Below are 16550 nucleotides of genomic sequence, written 5' to 3'. Positions count from 1 at the left end.
TGTGGTGCTGGGGGATTGAACCGCGGTCCCTGCGCTTTGCTTAGCTTAGCTTGTTCTAAGTAGGTGCTTTAGACCACTGAGCCATCTCACCAGCCCTCTCCAGAAAATTATGCTAAGTGAAAAAAATAGTAATTCCAGGCAGGCATGGTGGCACATGCCTGTGTAATCCTGGCACTTGGGAGGCTGAGGAAGGAGGAACATTGCAAGTTCAAGATCAAACTGAGGGGAGGGGGGGACCTAAATCTAAAAGGTTACACCCTGTATAAAACAATGTATAACATATTCGAAATGACATATTTGGGCTGGGAAGATGGCTCAGTGGAATAAGTGCTTCCCTGGCAATGACAAGGGCCTGAGTTCAACCCCCGGTTTTGTCAGAAGAAAAAGAAAAAGAAAAAGAAAAAGAAAAAGAAAAAGAAAAAGAAAAAATAGAAATAGAAATAGAAGAGGAGAAGAGAGAGGAGGAGGAGGAGGAGGAGGAGGAGGAGAAATGACATATTTGGAAGATAGATTAGTGATGGCCAAATGTCAGGCACAGCAAAGGGTGGAGGAGAAGGGTATGATTACCAAAGAGCAAGATAAAGAAACCTGTGGTGATGGAACTATATATTGACTATGGTGGTAGATGAATCAATAACAGGTAATAAAACTATACCACAGAATATAGAAACACAAATATAAATAAAATAAAGAAATACATTTGGGTTTAGTAGATTTTATCAATGTCAATATTTGGCAATAATATTACTATAGTACAGAATATCACCACTGGGGGAAACTGAGAAAAGTATAAAGATTTTCTCAGTATCCTCAACTGCATGTACATCTATATTACTTCATTAAAATTTTCAGTTTTCAAAACTCTCCACAAAAAAAAGTGATATGAAAACAAACAAACAAAAAAAAAAACTTCAGGGGCCGGGGAGATGGCTCAGTGGAATAAGTGCTTCTCTGGCATGCACAGGGGCCTGAGTTCAATCCCCGGTTCCGCAAAAAAAAAACTTCTCAGCAAACTAGAAATAGAAGAGAATTTCTACAATTTAAGAATGAGCAATTCTCAAGAAACCTAAGCAGCAAACACCAAACTGAATTGTGAAAGATAAATGATTTCCTATGAAGACTAGGAAAACCATGGTCTGCTATTCTTAATATAATAATGTAAAACACAGCAAGTACTAATAAGCATAATGAAGCAAGAAATTAAAATGTAGGCCAGGGATTTAGTTCAGTGGCATAGTACCTGCCTCGCAAGCATGAGGTGCTGAGTTCAATTCCCAGTACCAAAACAAACAAACAACAACAAGAATTAAAAGGAATACTGATGGAAAGGAAAAAAATAAAACTGACTGTATTTGCAAACAAAACGGTTATCTAAGTAGAAAATCCCAAGAAATGTAAAAGGATATGGAGAAAAAAACTATTGAATCTAATAACTTAAGTGTTCAGGAAGGTCACTGCATATAAAATCAAAATAAAATAGTCAGGAAAAAAACAAAGAAAACAATACCTAATCCATAATACCTTCAAAAAAAATTAAACCACTGGGACCCAACCCAGGAAGTAAAAAACCTCTATAAACAAAAACTACAGTTCAGTTTTAAAAAAAAGATGGATGAGAGTAGCAAAAAATGGAAATAATGTCTATCCCGTTCCTCAATTGATAGAATCAATACGGTGAAAATGATCACACTACTGATACACAGATTCAATGTTATCACCATCAAAATGCCAACAATTTTGTTCACAGAACCAGAAAAAACAATTCTTACATTTGTATGGAACCAGACATCCAAAAGACAAAAGTAATAAGGGCAAAGCAGGAGGCAGTATAACCCCAGACTTTCAAGTTATGTTACAAAGCTACAGTGACATAAATAGCATGGAACCTCCATAGCATAAAAACAGACACATATTTTGAAACTCTGTATTGTTTCTAATTCTTTTTATTATTTTTTACTTTCTTTAAAATAAAAAGAAACTTTTAAAAAAGACAGGTATATCAATGGAAAAGAACAGAGGATGCTACCACAGATGTAGTGGTACATGCCTGCAATCCCACCACTCTGGAGGCTGAGGCATGAAGATCACCATGAGTTTCAGGTTAGCCTTGGTTACACAGTGAGTTCAAGGCCAGCCTAAACCACATAGTGAGACCCTGTGTAAAACAAAAACATCCCAAATATGAAAGTAAACTTCTTATGATGTGAATATATACTCATAAAAGATTTTAAAAAGTCTATTCACAATATTTTCACAAACTTATTCATAAGCTCTTTTTCCTGCTCCATAGTTCTATGCATCTTTCACCTTTGATAATTACAATAAATATTTTTATATTTAAAAATAAATAAATAAATAAATAAAACAAAAACAAAGCACCACCAGCAAACAACAGAAAGAGGATGCAAAAATAACCAGACATTCAACCATCTGATCTTTGACAAAGGGGCTAAAAACATATGCTAGGGGAAAAGATCTTCTTTAACAAATGGTACTAAAATCAAATCCATGCAAGCAGGCACAGAGGCCGGGGGCTCAATCCCTGCGCCTGCTCTGCCGAACTCACCCCCAGGGCACACTGAGAGAGCAACTGAGACTGGGCATGATGGCCCACACCTGTAATCCCAGCTCTTGGGAGGCTGTAAACAGGCGGATCACTATTAGTCCGATCTAGTACTGAGACCCTGAACACCCTGTAGACCCTTCCCTAAAAAAAATACAAAAATAAATAAATAAATAAAATCTAAATGGATCAAAGCCCATTAAAGCAGAAACAATCCAGGAATTTGAGACTAGCCTGGGGAACATATTGAGATACCATCTCAAAAAAAAAAAAAAAGGGTAGTGGGCAGCAAGATAGCTCAGCAGACTAAAGCACCATATGCCATCCCAAAAGCAAGTGAAACATGAGATCTCACATATCCAATCTATCACAACAACTTGAATAAGTTTGGGAATGTATTTTTCTACAGAACATCCAGAAAGGGGCAGTCTTACTGACACCTTAACTTTTGTCTTGTGATACCTAAAATAAGCCTAACAAAACATATCACACTGATCTATGAGATAATAAATTGGAGTTGCTGTAAGCTGCTAACTTTATGATCATTTCCAACACAAAATCCACTGAACTACTGATGAAAAAATACCTTAAGTTATTTCAACATGCTCTTCATCCCCTTACTTATTAAGTCACAAAGGAATAAATGAATTTGTTTAAATCAATCTAACGAGCAAGTACAAGAAAATTACCTAAGTGACATCACCAATAAAGAAACTAGTCATATCAATCAGGTCACATACTTTGAGATAAGATATACTCACTGAGAACACAATACCATTTTATATAGTATTCTTGTCAAAAATATACATCCTGAATCTAACCTTAAATATACAGACAATTAACATTAAGGGCCAATCCACAAATAGACCTGTAAATTTCAAAAACTTCATGTTCCCAACACATAAGAGAAAACTGTGTAAATTTAATATTGTTTAGTAAGTTTTAAAATTGTTACATTTTTAAGAACACAGACACATGTCGACTATATGCAATCATAAACTAGATTCTGGACTTAACAGATAACATTCTGTATTTAATTTTACCCATCTGTTCACCCTTCTCATTGTTATTTTTCATTTTCTATCTTTTGGTATTCGTATTTCAAACAGTTTTCTTTCTAATTTCAGGAAATCCCTAATTTTCTTTCTTTTTTTTTTTTCATACCAGGAATCAAACTTGGGACCTTGTGCTTGACAGACAGGTACTTGTATCTGGTAAGCTACCCCAGCCAAAACCCCAGCCCAGAAAATTCATAATTTCTTCTAAAACACTGTAGAAGTACTCACATCAAGTTCTCCGTTGTTTACAAAAGTTTTGGAGATTCAGCCCAGCCCAGACCCGGCAAGCGTGTGGGAGAGCTTCCGGCCTCCCTGCACCCGCGGTACTCCTCCAGACCAAAACTCAGGCACCCGCGTGAGTAAGACCCTCTACCGCGCCCTGAGGACCCCTGCAACCCGCCGGCGCCCCCGCCCCCAAGCTCACCGAGTGAGATCTTCTGCGATGCTCTCAGGACCCCCAGATCCAGCCCTGCCCAGGCCCGGCGAGCGTGTGGGAAAGCTTCCGGCCTTCCTGTCCCCGCGGGACCCCTCCAGACCAAAACTCAGGCACCCGAGTGAGACCTTCCATCGCTCCCTCAGGACCCCTGCAACCCTCCGGAGACCCCGCCCCCAAGCGCGCCGAGTGAGTGAGATCTTCCGCGACGATCTGGGGACCCCCCAGATCCAGCCCAGCCCAGCCCAGGCCCCGGGAGCGTGTGGGAGAGCTTCCGGTTTCCCTGCCCCCGCGGAACCCCCTCCAGACCAAAACTCAGGCACGCCCATGAGTGAGACCCTGTATCGCACCCTCAGGACCCCTGCAACCCTCCAGAGCCCCCGCCCCCAACCCCACCCAGTGAGTGAGAACTTCTGCGAGTCTCTCAGGACCCCCAGCTCCAGCCCAGCCCAGGCCGGAAGCCTGTGGGAGAGCTTCTGGGCTCCCCTGTGCTCCCTGAGCCAGGAGCACAAAAGAGGCGCAGCACAGGTTCACTTCCAACGGCTGCAGCAAAAGGAGCTGAACACAACAGCTAGACCCAGGCCAGGCATAACTAGATAAACTCAAACTTAATAGATTTGCACACGAATTTCAGTAGGTGCTACTAAGGTTATAGCTGCACCAAAGCTCTACACCGAAGGTCAGAGGTCAGGGCTATACGAAATGACAAAGACAAGAAGCAAAATGCAATCTCAAGCCTCGAGCCCACCCAGAACAGGTGCAGAGGACACTAGCTCAGCTGAAATGAATGAATTAACAGCGTCGGAAGTAAATAAACAACAGCAGAAAGGTATAGAGGATCTCAGATCAGAATTAATCTCTGAAATAAAAAAAGAAATCTCTGAATTCATAGCATCTGAAGAATCTAATACAGAAACATATGGGGGAAACCTAATGCCCACCCAGAACAAGTGCAGAGGACACTAGCTCTGCTGAAATGTATGAATTAACAGCGTCACAAGTAAAGAAACAACAGCAGAAAGGTAGAGAGGAACTCAGAGCAGAATTAATTTCTGAAATAAAAAAAAATCTCTGAATTCATACCATCTAAAGTAAAGAATCAAATACAGAAACATATGGAGAAAACCCAATCTGAAAAAAAAACTCTGTAGTAAAAGAATAACTGCTTATAAAGAAAACATTGATAAAAAAAAGTTCTCCGTTTTCTGTTTGTCTGGAGGTATCTTTCTTCCATCCTAATTGTTTCTTGTTTTTCTTTGTGATTTTTGAGTCTCACTATGTAGTTCATTCAGCACTTGAACTCAAATTGACCCTACTGCTTCAGCCTCCCAAGTGCTGGGATTACAGGTATTGTGCCACCACACTCAGCTCCATCATTTTTAAAAGATGTTTTCACTGAATACAGAATTATAAATTTCAATTATTTTCATTTCGGACTTCTAAAGAAAACAGTTCATTATCATCTGCTTTCTATCATTTCTGATGTTAAATGAGTCATCAATATTACTATTATTCCTTTAGAAGAAATATCTTTTTCTCCCCTCACTATTCACAAGATTTTCTCTTGGCCTTTGCTCTTTAGGTGTTTGATTATGACAAGATTAGTTCCAAGGTTTTTTGGTGGGGTTTTTTTGCCTTGCTTGGGATTCATAGAATTTCTTCAGCCTGTAACTAAATGACTTTCACCATTTCTAGAAAATATTTAGCCAATATCTCTTCTAATTCAAATTCTAACCCATTCTCTTTTCTCCTTTGGAAATTCTAATCATATGTATGGTTGAACTTTTCACTGTGATTTAACCTTACATTTTTTTCTATATATCTTGTATGTGTTTTTATATTAAGCTCTATATATGTAGCTACTTCAAAATGGTACTCACACAATAACAAGATTTTTTTAAACAAAAAAGGAGAAAGGAAGTCTTAAGTGTGTTTTATTTCATTACTAAGTCTACTCAGAGATATTATCCAACACATAAAAATTTACTTCCTAGTACACAAGTAGCTACTAAAATAAGTATTTCTATACTACTACCATCTTTAATACTATCTATTCATCATGATTAACATTTGATTAACATTCATTATTCACCATCTCCTCCCTACCAGACATTTCCATTATACACAAAACCACATGAAGTGCTTCCATCTCTAAGTTCCCACAAACTTACATTTTTACTTATCAAAATTAAAATCTCTTAGATACAGGAGTTTCCATGAAAAGTACTAATTTCATTTTCCAAAAATTGAAAGCCTTGATTTCCTCCAAAAACTGGCCAAAGAAACAGCAGATTCTTTTTCAATTTACCTGTGCTTTGGCTCATCACAAGTCGTGGAGGAGAACTTGTTTCTTCAGACTCTTCTGATGAATGTGCCAGGAAGTCATGAAGCTTCTGCACCAATGTATTCAACTTGCTTTCACTACCAGACAAAAAATCAAATACAAATATTTAATGAACTAGAATTCTTTCAACACTGAGATATGTATATTCAAAGTAAAAATTAAACAGATTCAATTTTATTTCGCCAAGGACTAAAGATAAGAGTAACATATCTAAATTGCATATTTGCGTAGGATCAAAATATCATTTAAGAAAAATGCTGGCATTACTTACTCAATTATTTCCAAGGCTTTATTATCTTTCAATGTTTCAATCTGTATCTGATATGTTTAAAAAGAAGTTAAACTTTTACTTTGCATTAAATTATTTAAAATGTAACACTAAATACCAATTTTAACCAAGCTTTTAAGAAAAACTAAACCTACTTACTGTAAGAGTATGAAAAGGGGGCCGGGGAGATAGCTCAGTAGAATAAGCGCTTGCCTGGCAAGTGCAAGGTCCTGAGTTCAATCCCTAGTACCGCAAAAAAAAAGTAAGAAAAGAAACAAAATCTGGGGGCTAAAAGGCAAAAGAAAATGTACCTGTATTTGGGGTCAATCATCTTTCACAATCAATAGCAGTACATATCTAGTCATATTATCAGTAAGTATTTTTGTTCTTATTTTGTCTCATTTGTATAGAAGTTCTACTTAGAAAACCCTTAGAAATCAAAACACAGGCATGGTGGTGTTTGCCTGTACTCCTATTACTGGAGGCTAATGTAGGAGGATCACAAGTTCTTGCCCAACCTGGTGCCTCAAAATAAACACATAAATAAGAGCGGCAGGAAATGTACTTCAGTGTGAATATCCTTGGCTGAATTCCCAGTATCACAGAAGAAAGAAATCAAAATATTAAGTAGTATTACCTTTTCAAGAAGATTTAAACTTTCTAACACTAAAAAGAAAAAAGAACATTTTTTTTCCTTCAGATAAAGTTTGGAGAGTGTGCCATTTTGTGAGACTTGTATAACCCACCCACAGAAGACACTGTTAGGACAGCTGCCACTTGGGGCCTAGTCTACCACCATAAACTTGAACCTTGTAATTGTTCTGCCAAGACTCAGTGCCTGGAGATAACAATATTTGCTGGGAAGGGGTAGGAGTCTGCCTGGACCTGGGTATCCTGAACTGCAAGCTACAAAAAGACTGAGAGGGCTACAGAAATGCTAGGAGAGGTGAGCACCAGGGCCAGAGAAAGGGGTACAAGTTACTCTAGCTGGGAGTGACATCTTCAGCCGTTGGTGCCACTGAAACCAGCAACCAGAGAAAAACTGAGCTGAGCTACAATACACAAATGAGCTGGGAACAGCAAGAGCAGAGAGAGGTGGCTAAGGTCATACCAACTGTTGTGTCTCCCAACTGGGCATCACGATAAACACAAGTCAAAGAAAGAGTGAATTGGGGTACAGCTAAGAGGGTGTATACTGGCAACACAAAAAGGTAACTGGGGTGGCAAAGAGGGAGGGGAGTAGCACAAGTGCCCCACTTTCTTCATGAGGAACACTAGACTCCTGATGACGACAGACTGAAGGCAGAACCGGTGATAAGTCATTCTGGAATACTGATCTTGATCTTAACCAACAGCAAAAAATAATGACAGCCCACATTATAAATACAACCACAAGGCGGTGTAGTTGTACAGACTTTTTTTTTTTCTTTTTTTTTCCTCTTTTGTTGGGTCTTTGCTTGGTTTGGTTAGGTTTTGTGTATGTCAGTATATATGCACCATGCAAGCACATACATGCACAGATACATAGTGATTGAAAAATAAAGTGCATTTCTAAAATCCCAGGGCCAGCAAGACAGCTCAGCAGACTAAGAGCCTGCTTAGGCAAGCTCAGGGACCAGGGTTCAATCCCCAGCATCATATGCCATGCCGACCCCAGGTACACTGAGCCATCCCCTGAGTCTGGGTGTAGTGGCGCATGTCTGTAATTCCAAAACTGGAAAGGCTAAAAGCAAGAGGATCACTAAGAGTGAGAGCTGCATAGTAAGACCCTGTACCAAATACATAAAAATAAATGCAAAAAAATTAAATTAAAAAAAGCCATGTGTGGTGGTATGCACCTGTATTTCCAGCACTCAGGAGGCTGAGGCAGGAAAACCACAGGCAACCTGGGCTACACAGTGAGTCTGAGACCAGCCTGAACTACATAGTAAGACCCTGTCTCAAAAAAAGAGAAGTGTTTAATGCATTCCCACTGGCTTGAACCACCAGTAGTATATGCATGATTGTCCCACTGGGCAAGTCCCACTGGTAGTACAAATGGATCTCATCATTTTTATCAGTCTACTAATAAAATTAATTCAAAGTCTATAAATGAAACAAATTACTTGAAATTGAATAATTGCTGAACAAATATAAATTTTACTACTGTTCATAACAATTTTTAAGATTGTAATTAAACATTTCATTTAAAAATGTAGGGGGCTGGGGAGATAGCTCAGTACAGTAAGTGTTTGCCTAGCAAGCACAAGGACCTGAGTTCAATCCCCGGTTCTGGAAAAAAAATGTATTTATTGGGGCTGGGGAGATGGCTCAGTGGAATAAGCGCTTCCCTGGCAAGCGCAAGGGTCTGAGTTCAATCCCCGGTTCTGAAAAAAAAAAAAAAGAAAAAAGGATTCATAAATAGTTTATCAATGATTCTCTAAACTTCAACATGGAAATCTAAGTATCCCATTGCCAGTGTATATGCTATGTATATACAACTGCTGTAACACACATAAATTGTTTTATGATTTTTATGTCATTTTAAATATGCTTTAAGAAACCGTAATACGGAGCCAGGGAGATGGCTCAGTGGAATAAGTGCTTCCCTGACAAGCACAAGGGCCTGAGTTCAATCCCCAATTCTGCCAAAAAAAAAAAAGAAAAAAGAAAGAAACCCTAATATGATAACACATGGTCTGCTAAATCAGTGTCTTTCTTTGCATGGCTGTAAGTGCAAGCCTCCCAAGGCGAGTCACACACGTACCACCAATGGTTCAAACTGGCAGGAACAATCAAATCCAAATTAGAGCCAAGCTGTGTGAGTTACAATCCCATTGTAAACATGTTAAAATAAAAAACGTATTGCAGTAAAAGACAATTCCTATCAATCTCCCTCAAAAAAATTCTCATTTCCACCATACACCAACACCCTTACCACTTTCTAATGCAGTTCTGAAAGTCTTCTTTCATGAATGTCCTTCATTACACAAATGTTATAGATCAACTGAAATCCTTTACCATACATGGTCATTTTGATGTTGGGGAAGACTCAGAAGTCACTTAATGCCAGATATGGTGAATAAGGTGGCTGAAAAGATATGAAAATGAGGAGCTGAGAAGATGGCTCAGTAGAATAAGCGCTTGCCTGGCAAGTGTAAGGGCCCGAGTTCAATCCCCAGTTCCGCCAAAAAAAAAAGAAGATACGAAAATGTTTTACTGAGCCTGATCTTCTGTGGGATGGCACTCAGCAATAGTCTGTATGGTGTTTTTAATCACACCTTGTGAAGACACTCATTAAAGATGTGTTCAGGGACTGGTGAGATGGCTCAGTGGTCTAAAGCACCTACTTAGAACAAGCTTAGCAAAGCACAGGGACCGCGGTTCAATCCCCCAGCACCTCAGCCAGCCAGCCCCGCCCCCTGGTGGGCTGAGCTGGCCACACACACACACACACACACACACACAAATAAATAAATAAATAAAATTTAAAAAAAAAAAAGATGTGTTCAAAGTGAGAGTGAGGGGCTGGGGAGATAGCTCAGTAGAATAAGCAAGAGGGTCCAGAGTTCAATCCCTGGTACCACACACACAAAAAAAATCAGGGACCAGGGAGACGGCTCAGTAGAATAAGTGCTTGCTTGGCAAGCGCCAGGGCCTGAGTTCACTCCCCGGTTCCACCAAAAAAAAAAAGTGAGAGCATTTTGTGAGAGATTAATGGCAAGTGTCTTTTACTGTAATAGCTTTTTAATTTAAACATTGCATTTTTTTATTCATGTGTGTATATGGCTTCCATTTTAATTGTTCAGGTTACTGGTTGTTACTCTCTCCTCTCAAAGCAGTGCTAGGTGCTAGGGACTGACCATAGCATATGGAACATACTGGGTGCTTTCACATTAGACATACATGTCCTAGACATAGTGCAGGGCATACCACAAAGAGAAAGCCAGAGATTTAAAATACTCCCATATAATGGTGATCTACTCCAGCTGATCTGCAAACATCAAAATAAAAACACAGTAACTATGGAGAATAAGGTAATAAAATGGCTGTATATATTTGTAACTCCCTACAACTGATCTCTGAGACACTGAAGTAAATGAAAATCCAGCTAAAGAATTCAAAAGTCTGCCTGGTGTGGTGATGCACATCTGTAATCCCAGCACTCAAGGTGGCTGAAGCAGGAGGATCACTGTTGAGATTGAGGCTAGCATGGGATACATGGGAAGTTCAAAGACAGCCTAAAACTGTATAGTGAGACCGTCTCAAAAAAAAAAAAAGGAAAAAGAATTCAAAAGAGAGTTAAAGTAATCAATGAGATCAAAAAAGAAAAATAAGCAGCCATAATAATTAAGGCAATCACAAGATATAAAGTCCTCTTCAGTAAAGAGACAGAGGTTATGGGAAAGAATTAAGCAGAAATCCTAAAAATGAAAACTTTAATCAGTCAACTAACTATAAAACTCAACAGACAATTCAGAGTAGGAAAAATGAATCAGAAGAACTATCAGGACTTGAAAACAAAATGGAAAACTCAGACAATGATAGAAAGAATAAGAAATAATAAGCAAATTATTCAGGAGCTCTTGGATAACAATGAAGAACTAAATTCAAAACAAATACACCTTGGGCCGGGGAGATAGCTCAGTGGAATAAGCACTTGCCTGGCAAGCACAGGAGCCTGAGTTCAATCTCCGGTTCCACAAAAAAAAAAAAAAAAAAAAAAAAAATCCCACACACACACACATACCTTGAGGACAATGAAGAAATACAGAACAAAGGTACAGAAAAATCTGTTCACTGAATTATTGCAGATAACTTGCCAAATCTGGGGAATGAGAAAAATATTCAGATAATGGATGCATTTAGAATTCCAGACCAGACATGGTGGTGCATGCCTGTAATCCCAGCTCTTGGGAGGCTGAGGCAGGAGGATCATTGCAAGTTTGAGACCAGCCTGGGCTAACAAAGTGAGTTCAAGGCCAGTCTGAACTACATAGCAGAGAGAGAGAGAGAGAGAGAGAGAGAGAGAGAGAGAGAGAGAGAGAGAGATCCAAATAGACATAACCAAAAAAGAACCAGCATTGGCTGGCAAGATAGCTCAGTGGTCTACAGCGCCTGCTTAGGCAAGGTTAGGCAAATGCGCAGGGACCACGGTTCGATCTCAGGTATGACATGGCACAGCAGCCCTGCCCCCAGGGTGGGCTGAGCCAGCCACAAAAAAAAATTAAAAAATTAAAAATAAAATCAGAAGAATAGAGCCTCCAGGAGATTGGAGATCTCAGGAAGCCGATTTTGTAGATCTGGATAAAATGTCCAAGGATGCTAATACCTCCAGGAGAGCAGGAACAGGGACCACCTCTAGCTTTAGCTTCAGAAGTTGAACTGCATGTGCATGGCATATGACCATGTTTCCACTGAAATAGTCATGTTTGATCTTCTATAATGCTTTTTGGAATGAAGAGCTTAATAAAAACATCAGTCAAGAAACAACAACAAAATTTTAAAAAAGAAAAAACAGAAGAATATTGCAAGATATTAAAGAAAAAATGCCAGTAAGGGCAAAGCAATCAAATAACAGCACATTTTTCAACAGAAACTCTAAAGGCCAGATTATTGTATTCCACGAGGCTCTCCTTCAATATCAAATGAGAAACAAATCCTCTTCATGACTAGTATGAACCAAAGAAAATGCATTACCACAAAGTCAACATTGCACAAAAAATACTAAAGAGTATACTAAACACAGATGAAGACAACCACAACCATGAGACCATGGAAGAGAATAAGTATCACTGGTAGAGTAGACAAACTAATGAAAATGAGAAATGAATCAAATATCAGAAAAGCAAAATGAAAAAAATTAGTTAATAATTTTCAACAGTAATCTTTGATGTGTGTGAGCTTAAGTCTTTAATTGAAAAATAGACTGACAGATTGGACTAGAAAAAATTTGTATGTTTCAAAAAAGACACACCTCATCTGAAAAGACGTGCATACACTCAAAGAACAGAAAACTGACACTATAAGCAGCTGAGCACAAATGAAAACAGAAGTAGCTATATTTATGTACAAAAATGTAGAATGCAAACTGAATCTAATCAGAAGGGACAAAGAAGGCCACATTATATATTAGCAAAGGGAACAATTCACCAGGAATAGAGAACAACTACAACAACATAGACACCAAACATCAGCAGACCCTATTTCATAAAACACACACTAATTGACATATTGACAAACAGGCCCCAATATAATAATAGTAGGGAACTTCAATATCCCACGACACAAATACAAGATATCAAAAAATCAACAATGAAACATAAAAAACAAACTGTACTTTAATTCCTATTTAGTATACATCTAGAGTATTCCATTCAACCACAAAATACATTCTTTTCAGTAACCCATGAAACTCTCCAAAACAGACCATATTTTTGGATATAAAGTCAGTCTCAATAACTTAACGAATTAAAACAATCTCCTGCATCCTATCAGATTACAAGGAACTGAAACTAAAATCAATGCAAACAAAAAATAAAAGTAAACACAGAAAAAAATAAACAAACACAGAAATTAGCCACAGGGAGACTGAATGATCACTGAATCACTGAAGAAAATCAGAGGAGAAATTTAAAACTTCTTAGATCAAGTCCGCATTTTGTACAGCAATTAACCACTAGGAAGAATGTATGCAATGTGTTAATTATTGAAACTGTCCTACCAATTTGGTTTGATACTGTCTCATTGCTATTTGTTTCTCAATAAAATTATGGGGGAAAAAAAACTTCTTAGAATCAGAGGATAAGGGAAATAAATACACACCAGAATCCATGGGATCAAAAAAAAAAAAAGAATCAATGGGATCAATGAAAGGAGTTCTAAGAGTCAAGTTTATAGTTTTGAGTATATACATTAGAAGAACAGGGAGATCCCAAAGAAATGACCATTCTGAATGAAAATGTAAAATAATACAACTACTATGAAAATCAAAATGGAACCGCCAGGGAGATGGCTCAGTGGAATAAGCGCTTCCCTAGCAAGCACAAGGGCCTGAGTTCAATCCCCGGTTCCGCAAAAAAAAAAAAAAAAAAAAAGAAAATCAAAATGGAGACTCCTCAAAAAAGTACAAATAAAAATACTAGTTGATCCAGGTGACATTCCTGAAAGAATTAAAGGCAACATACTTTATTTATAGTGACATGACTTACAACAGGTAAACTACAAAAGGCCAGGTGCCTATCAGAAAGAAAATACTGAAGATAAACACAATGGAATATTATTCAGCCCTAAAGAAGAATGGAGGGGCCGGGGCTCAGTAGGATAAGCGCTTGACTGGCAAACGCAAGGATCTGAGTTCAATCCCCGGTTCCGCAAAAAAAAGAAGAAAGGAATCTTACATTTTCAGGAAAACAAGTGGCACTACAGAGCACCCCATTATGTGAAGAATGCCAAGTTAGAAAGTTAAATATCACATTATCTCTTGTATCACAAACCTAATAAATAAGTGAAAAGGAAAACTAGAAGGTTGACTTTTGGAAATGGTAAGAGAATCAGGAGGAAGAAGAAAAGAAGATAATAAAGGATTGAAAATGATAAAGATGGGGCTGGTGAGATGGCTCAGTGGTCTAAAGCACCTACTTACAACAAGCTTAGCAAAGCACAGAGACCGTGGTTCAATCCCCCAGCACCACATGCTAGCCAGCCCCGCCCCCTGGTGGGCTGAGCTGGCCACACACACACACACACACACACACATATAAATAAATTTTTAAAAAAAGAAAGAAAATGATAAAGATATGCTACCTATATAAGCATATACCAGTTTCCCAAAATGAAACATAATAACCTGAATTAAACAAAATGTAAACCAAAACAATGAGATTACAGTTCACCCCAGTAAAAACAGCTATCAGCCATACAAACATCAACACACATGGATGAGTATGAAAGACAAAAAGAACCTTTTACAATGCTGGTGGGAATGTGAATTTCTATAACCACTATGCAAATCAGTATGAAGCTTCCTAAGAAAAACTAAAAATAGAGCCATCTCTTCATCCAACTGTACCACCACCCCTTTATATGTACACAAAAGAATTAATGTCAGCAAACTAAAGGTATAGCTCCATATCCACATATATTGCAGGGCAATTCATAAAGGCCAAATTGCAGAACCACCTTAGATGCTCATAACACACACACACACACACACACACACACACACACACACCCCAAATCATAATTCAACCAAAAACAACAATGAAATTCTGTCATCTTCAAGAAAATGGATAGATCTGCCAGTCATGTTGTTGCTAACAGTAATCTCACCACTGGAGATGCTGAGGGAGAAGGACCTTCACAAGTAGAAGACCAGGAGCCGGGGATATGGCTCAGTGGAATAAGCGCATGCCTGGCAAGTGCAGGGGCCTGAGTTCAATCCCCGGTTCCGCAAAAAAAAAAAAAAAAAAAAAAAAAAACACACACAAGTAGAAGACCAGGCTGGCTAGCATAGTGCATTCAAGGCAAGCATGAACTGAACTACATAGAAAGACTCTGTCTGAAAAAGAGACAGAAGGAAGGGTGGTTGGATCTATCTGAAGTCCATCATGTTGTTACACTCAGAAACACAAATATAGTGTGTTCTTTTTGATATATGAAACCTAAAAATTATGACAAAAAAGTAAAAGGATGACTATTACTAGACAAAGAAAAGGGAAGAGAGAGAGAAGGGCACCCTCCAAAGAAGAATGTGAAACTACAAGAGGGCCAAACTGGTGATCAGACAATGAAACTGATGAAAGCATGTGCATGTGAAAATCTGCTATCGTGAAACCTATTAATCTGTATAATCAATAAAGAGTAAAAATAAAAGCAATCTTTATTACTAATGTGCACTAAATGTAAAAATATGTCAAACACAGTGGTACATGCCTATAATCTCAGCACTCTAAGAGGCTGAGGCAGGAAGATTAAAAGTTTGAGCCCATCTTGAGAAAATTACAATGCAGAAAGAAAAAAAGACCCCATCTCAAAATAAAAAACAAAAGGGACTTGAGATGTAGCTCAATGGGAAGGCCCTGTGTTCCATTCCCATAGTGCAGTAGTAGTAGTAGTAAGCAGTAGGCTATGGGTATAGGTCAGTGTTAGAGCACTTGACTAGCATGTGTAAGGCCCTAAATTCGATTCCACCCAAAAAGGAAAACAACAATCAGTAATTTACCAAATATATTTACTGAAAATTTACTATCTATAAAGACTCAGAAGCACTTTTTAAAATTATTTTACCTTGTGCTTGGTGCAGAGTAATTATATAACCAACTGACATAGCAATGAACGTGGAACTGGGCATGTTAGCACATACCTATAAATCACCACACTCAGGAGGCTAAGGCAGGTGGATCACCAAGGATTCAAGGCCAATGTGGGTTACATAGTGAGGTCAAGACCAGCCTGCACTACAATGTGAGACTGTTTCAAAAAATAAAAAAAGAATGTAGAGCATAACTTCAATCAATCAAGATGTTCAAGGAAACCTATCTGATAAACTGTATCATAAACTGTCAAGTCAGCTGGCTGTAGTAATATATGCCTGTAATCCCAGCACTGTGGAGTGTAAGGCAAGTGGATCACTGAATTGCAATCTAGCCTGGGCTGATGGGTTGATGTCCAGCCTTAACTATATTGCAAAACTATGATCCAACAAAAAAAACAATAAATGTGGAGGACCATCTGAGCAGCTCTCCTTGAAAGAAGAGCGATTATCTTCATTTTGGCTGAGCCTGACACTCTTTCCTTGTACTGATATGTACAGAGCTGGCTAGGACTTCTCTCTATCCTTTCAGTTGGCCTCAAACAATATCTATTGATCCAGGGGCCAGGGAGATGGCTCAGTAGGATAAGCA

General features: G+C 38.5%; 1 protein-coding gene across 1 annotated transcript in view; it reads right to left on the bottom strand.

The window, feature by feature from the left end:
• Atrx (ATRX, chromatin remodeler) overlaps positions 1 to 16550 on the bottom strand; it is a 305544-nt gene that overhangs the window by 245491 nt on the left and 43503 nt on the right. Inside the window, exon 2 of the mRNA XM_023708369.1 lies at positions 6363 to 6475. Coding sequence (XP_023564137.1) covers positions 6363 to 6475 — 113 coding nt within the window. The remainder of the gene's footprint in view (positions 1 to 6362; positions 6476 to 16550) is intronic.

This window comes from Octodon degus, unplaced genomic scaffold (genome assembly GCF_000260255.1).
Source record: "Octodon degus isolate 3935 unplaced genomic scaffold, OctDeg1.0 scaffold00353, whole genome shotgun sequence".
Taxonomy (NCBI): Eukaryota; Metazoa; Chordata; class Mammalia; order Rodentia; family Octodontidae; genus Octodon; species Octodon degus.
The sequence above is the reverse complement of the archived record's forward strand: the minus strand, read 5'-3'. Positions and strand labels throughout refer to the sequence as shown.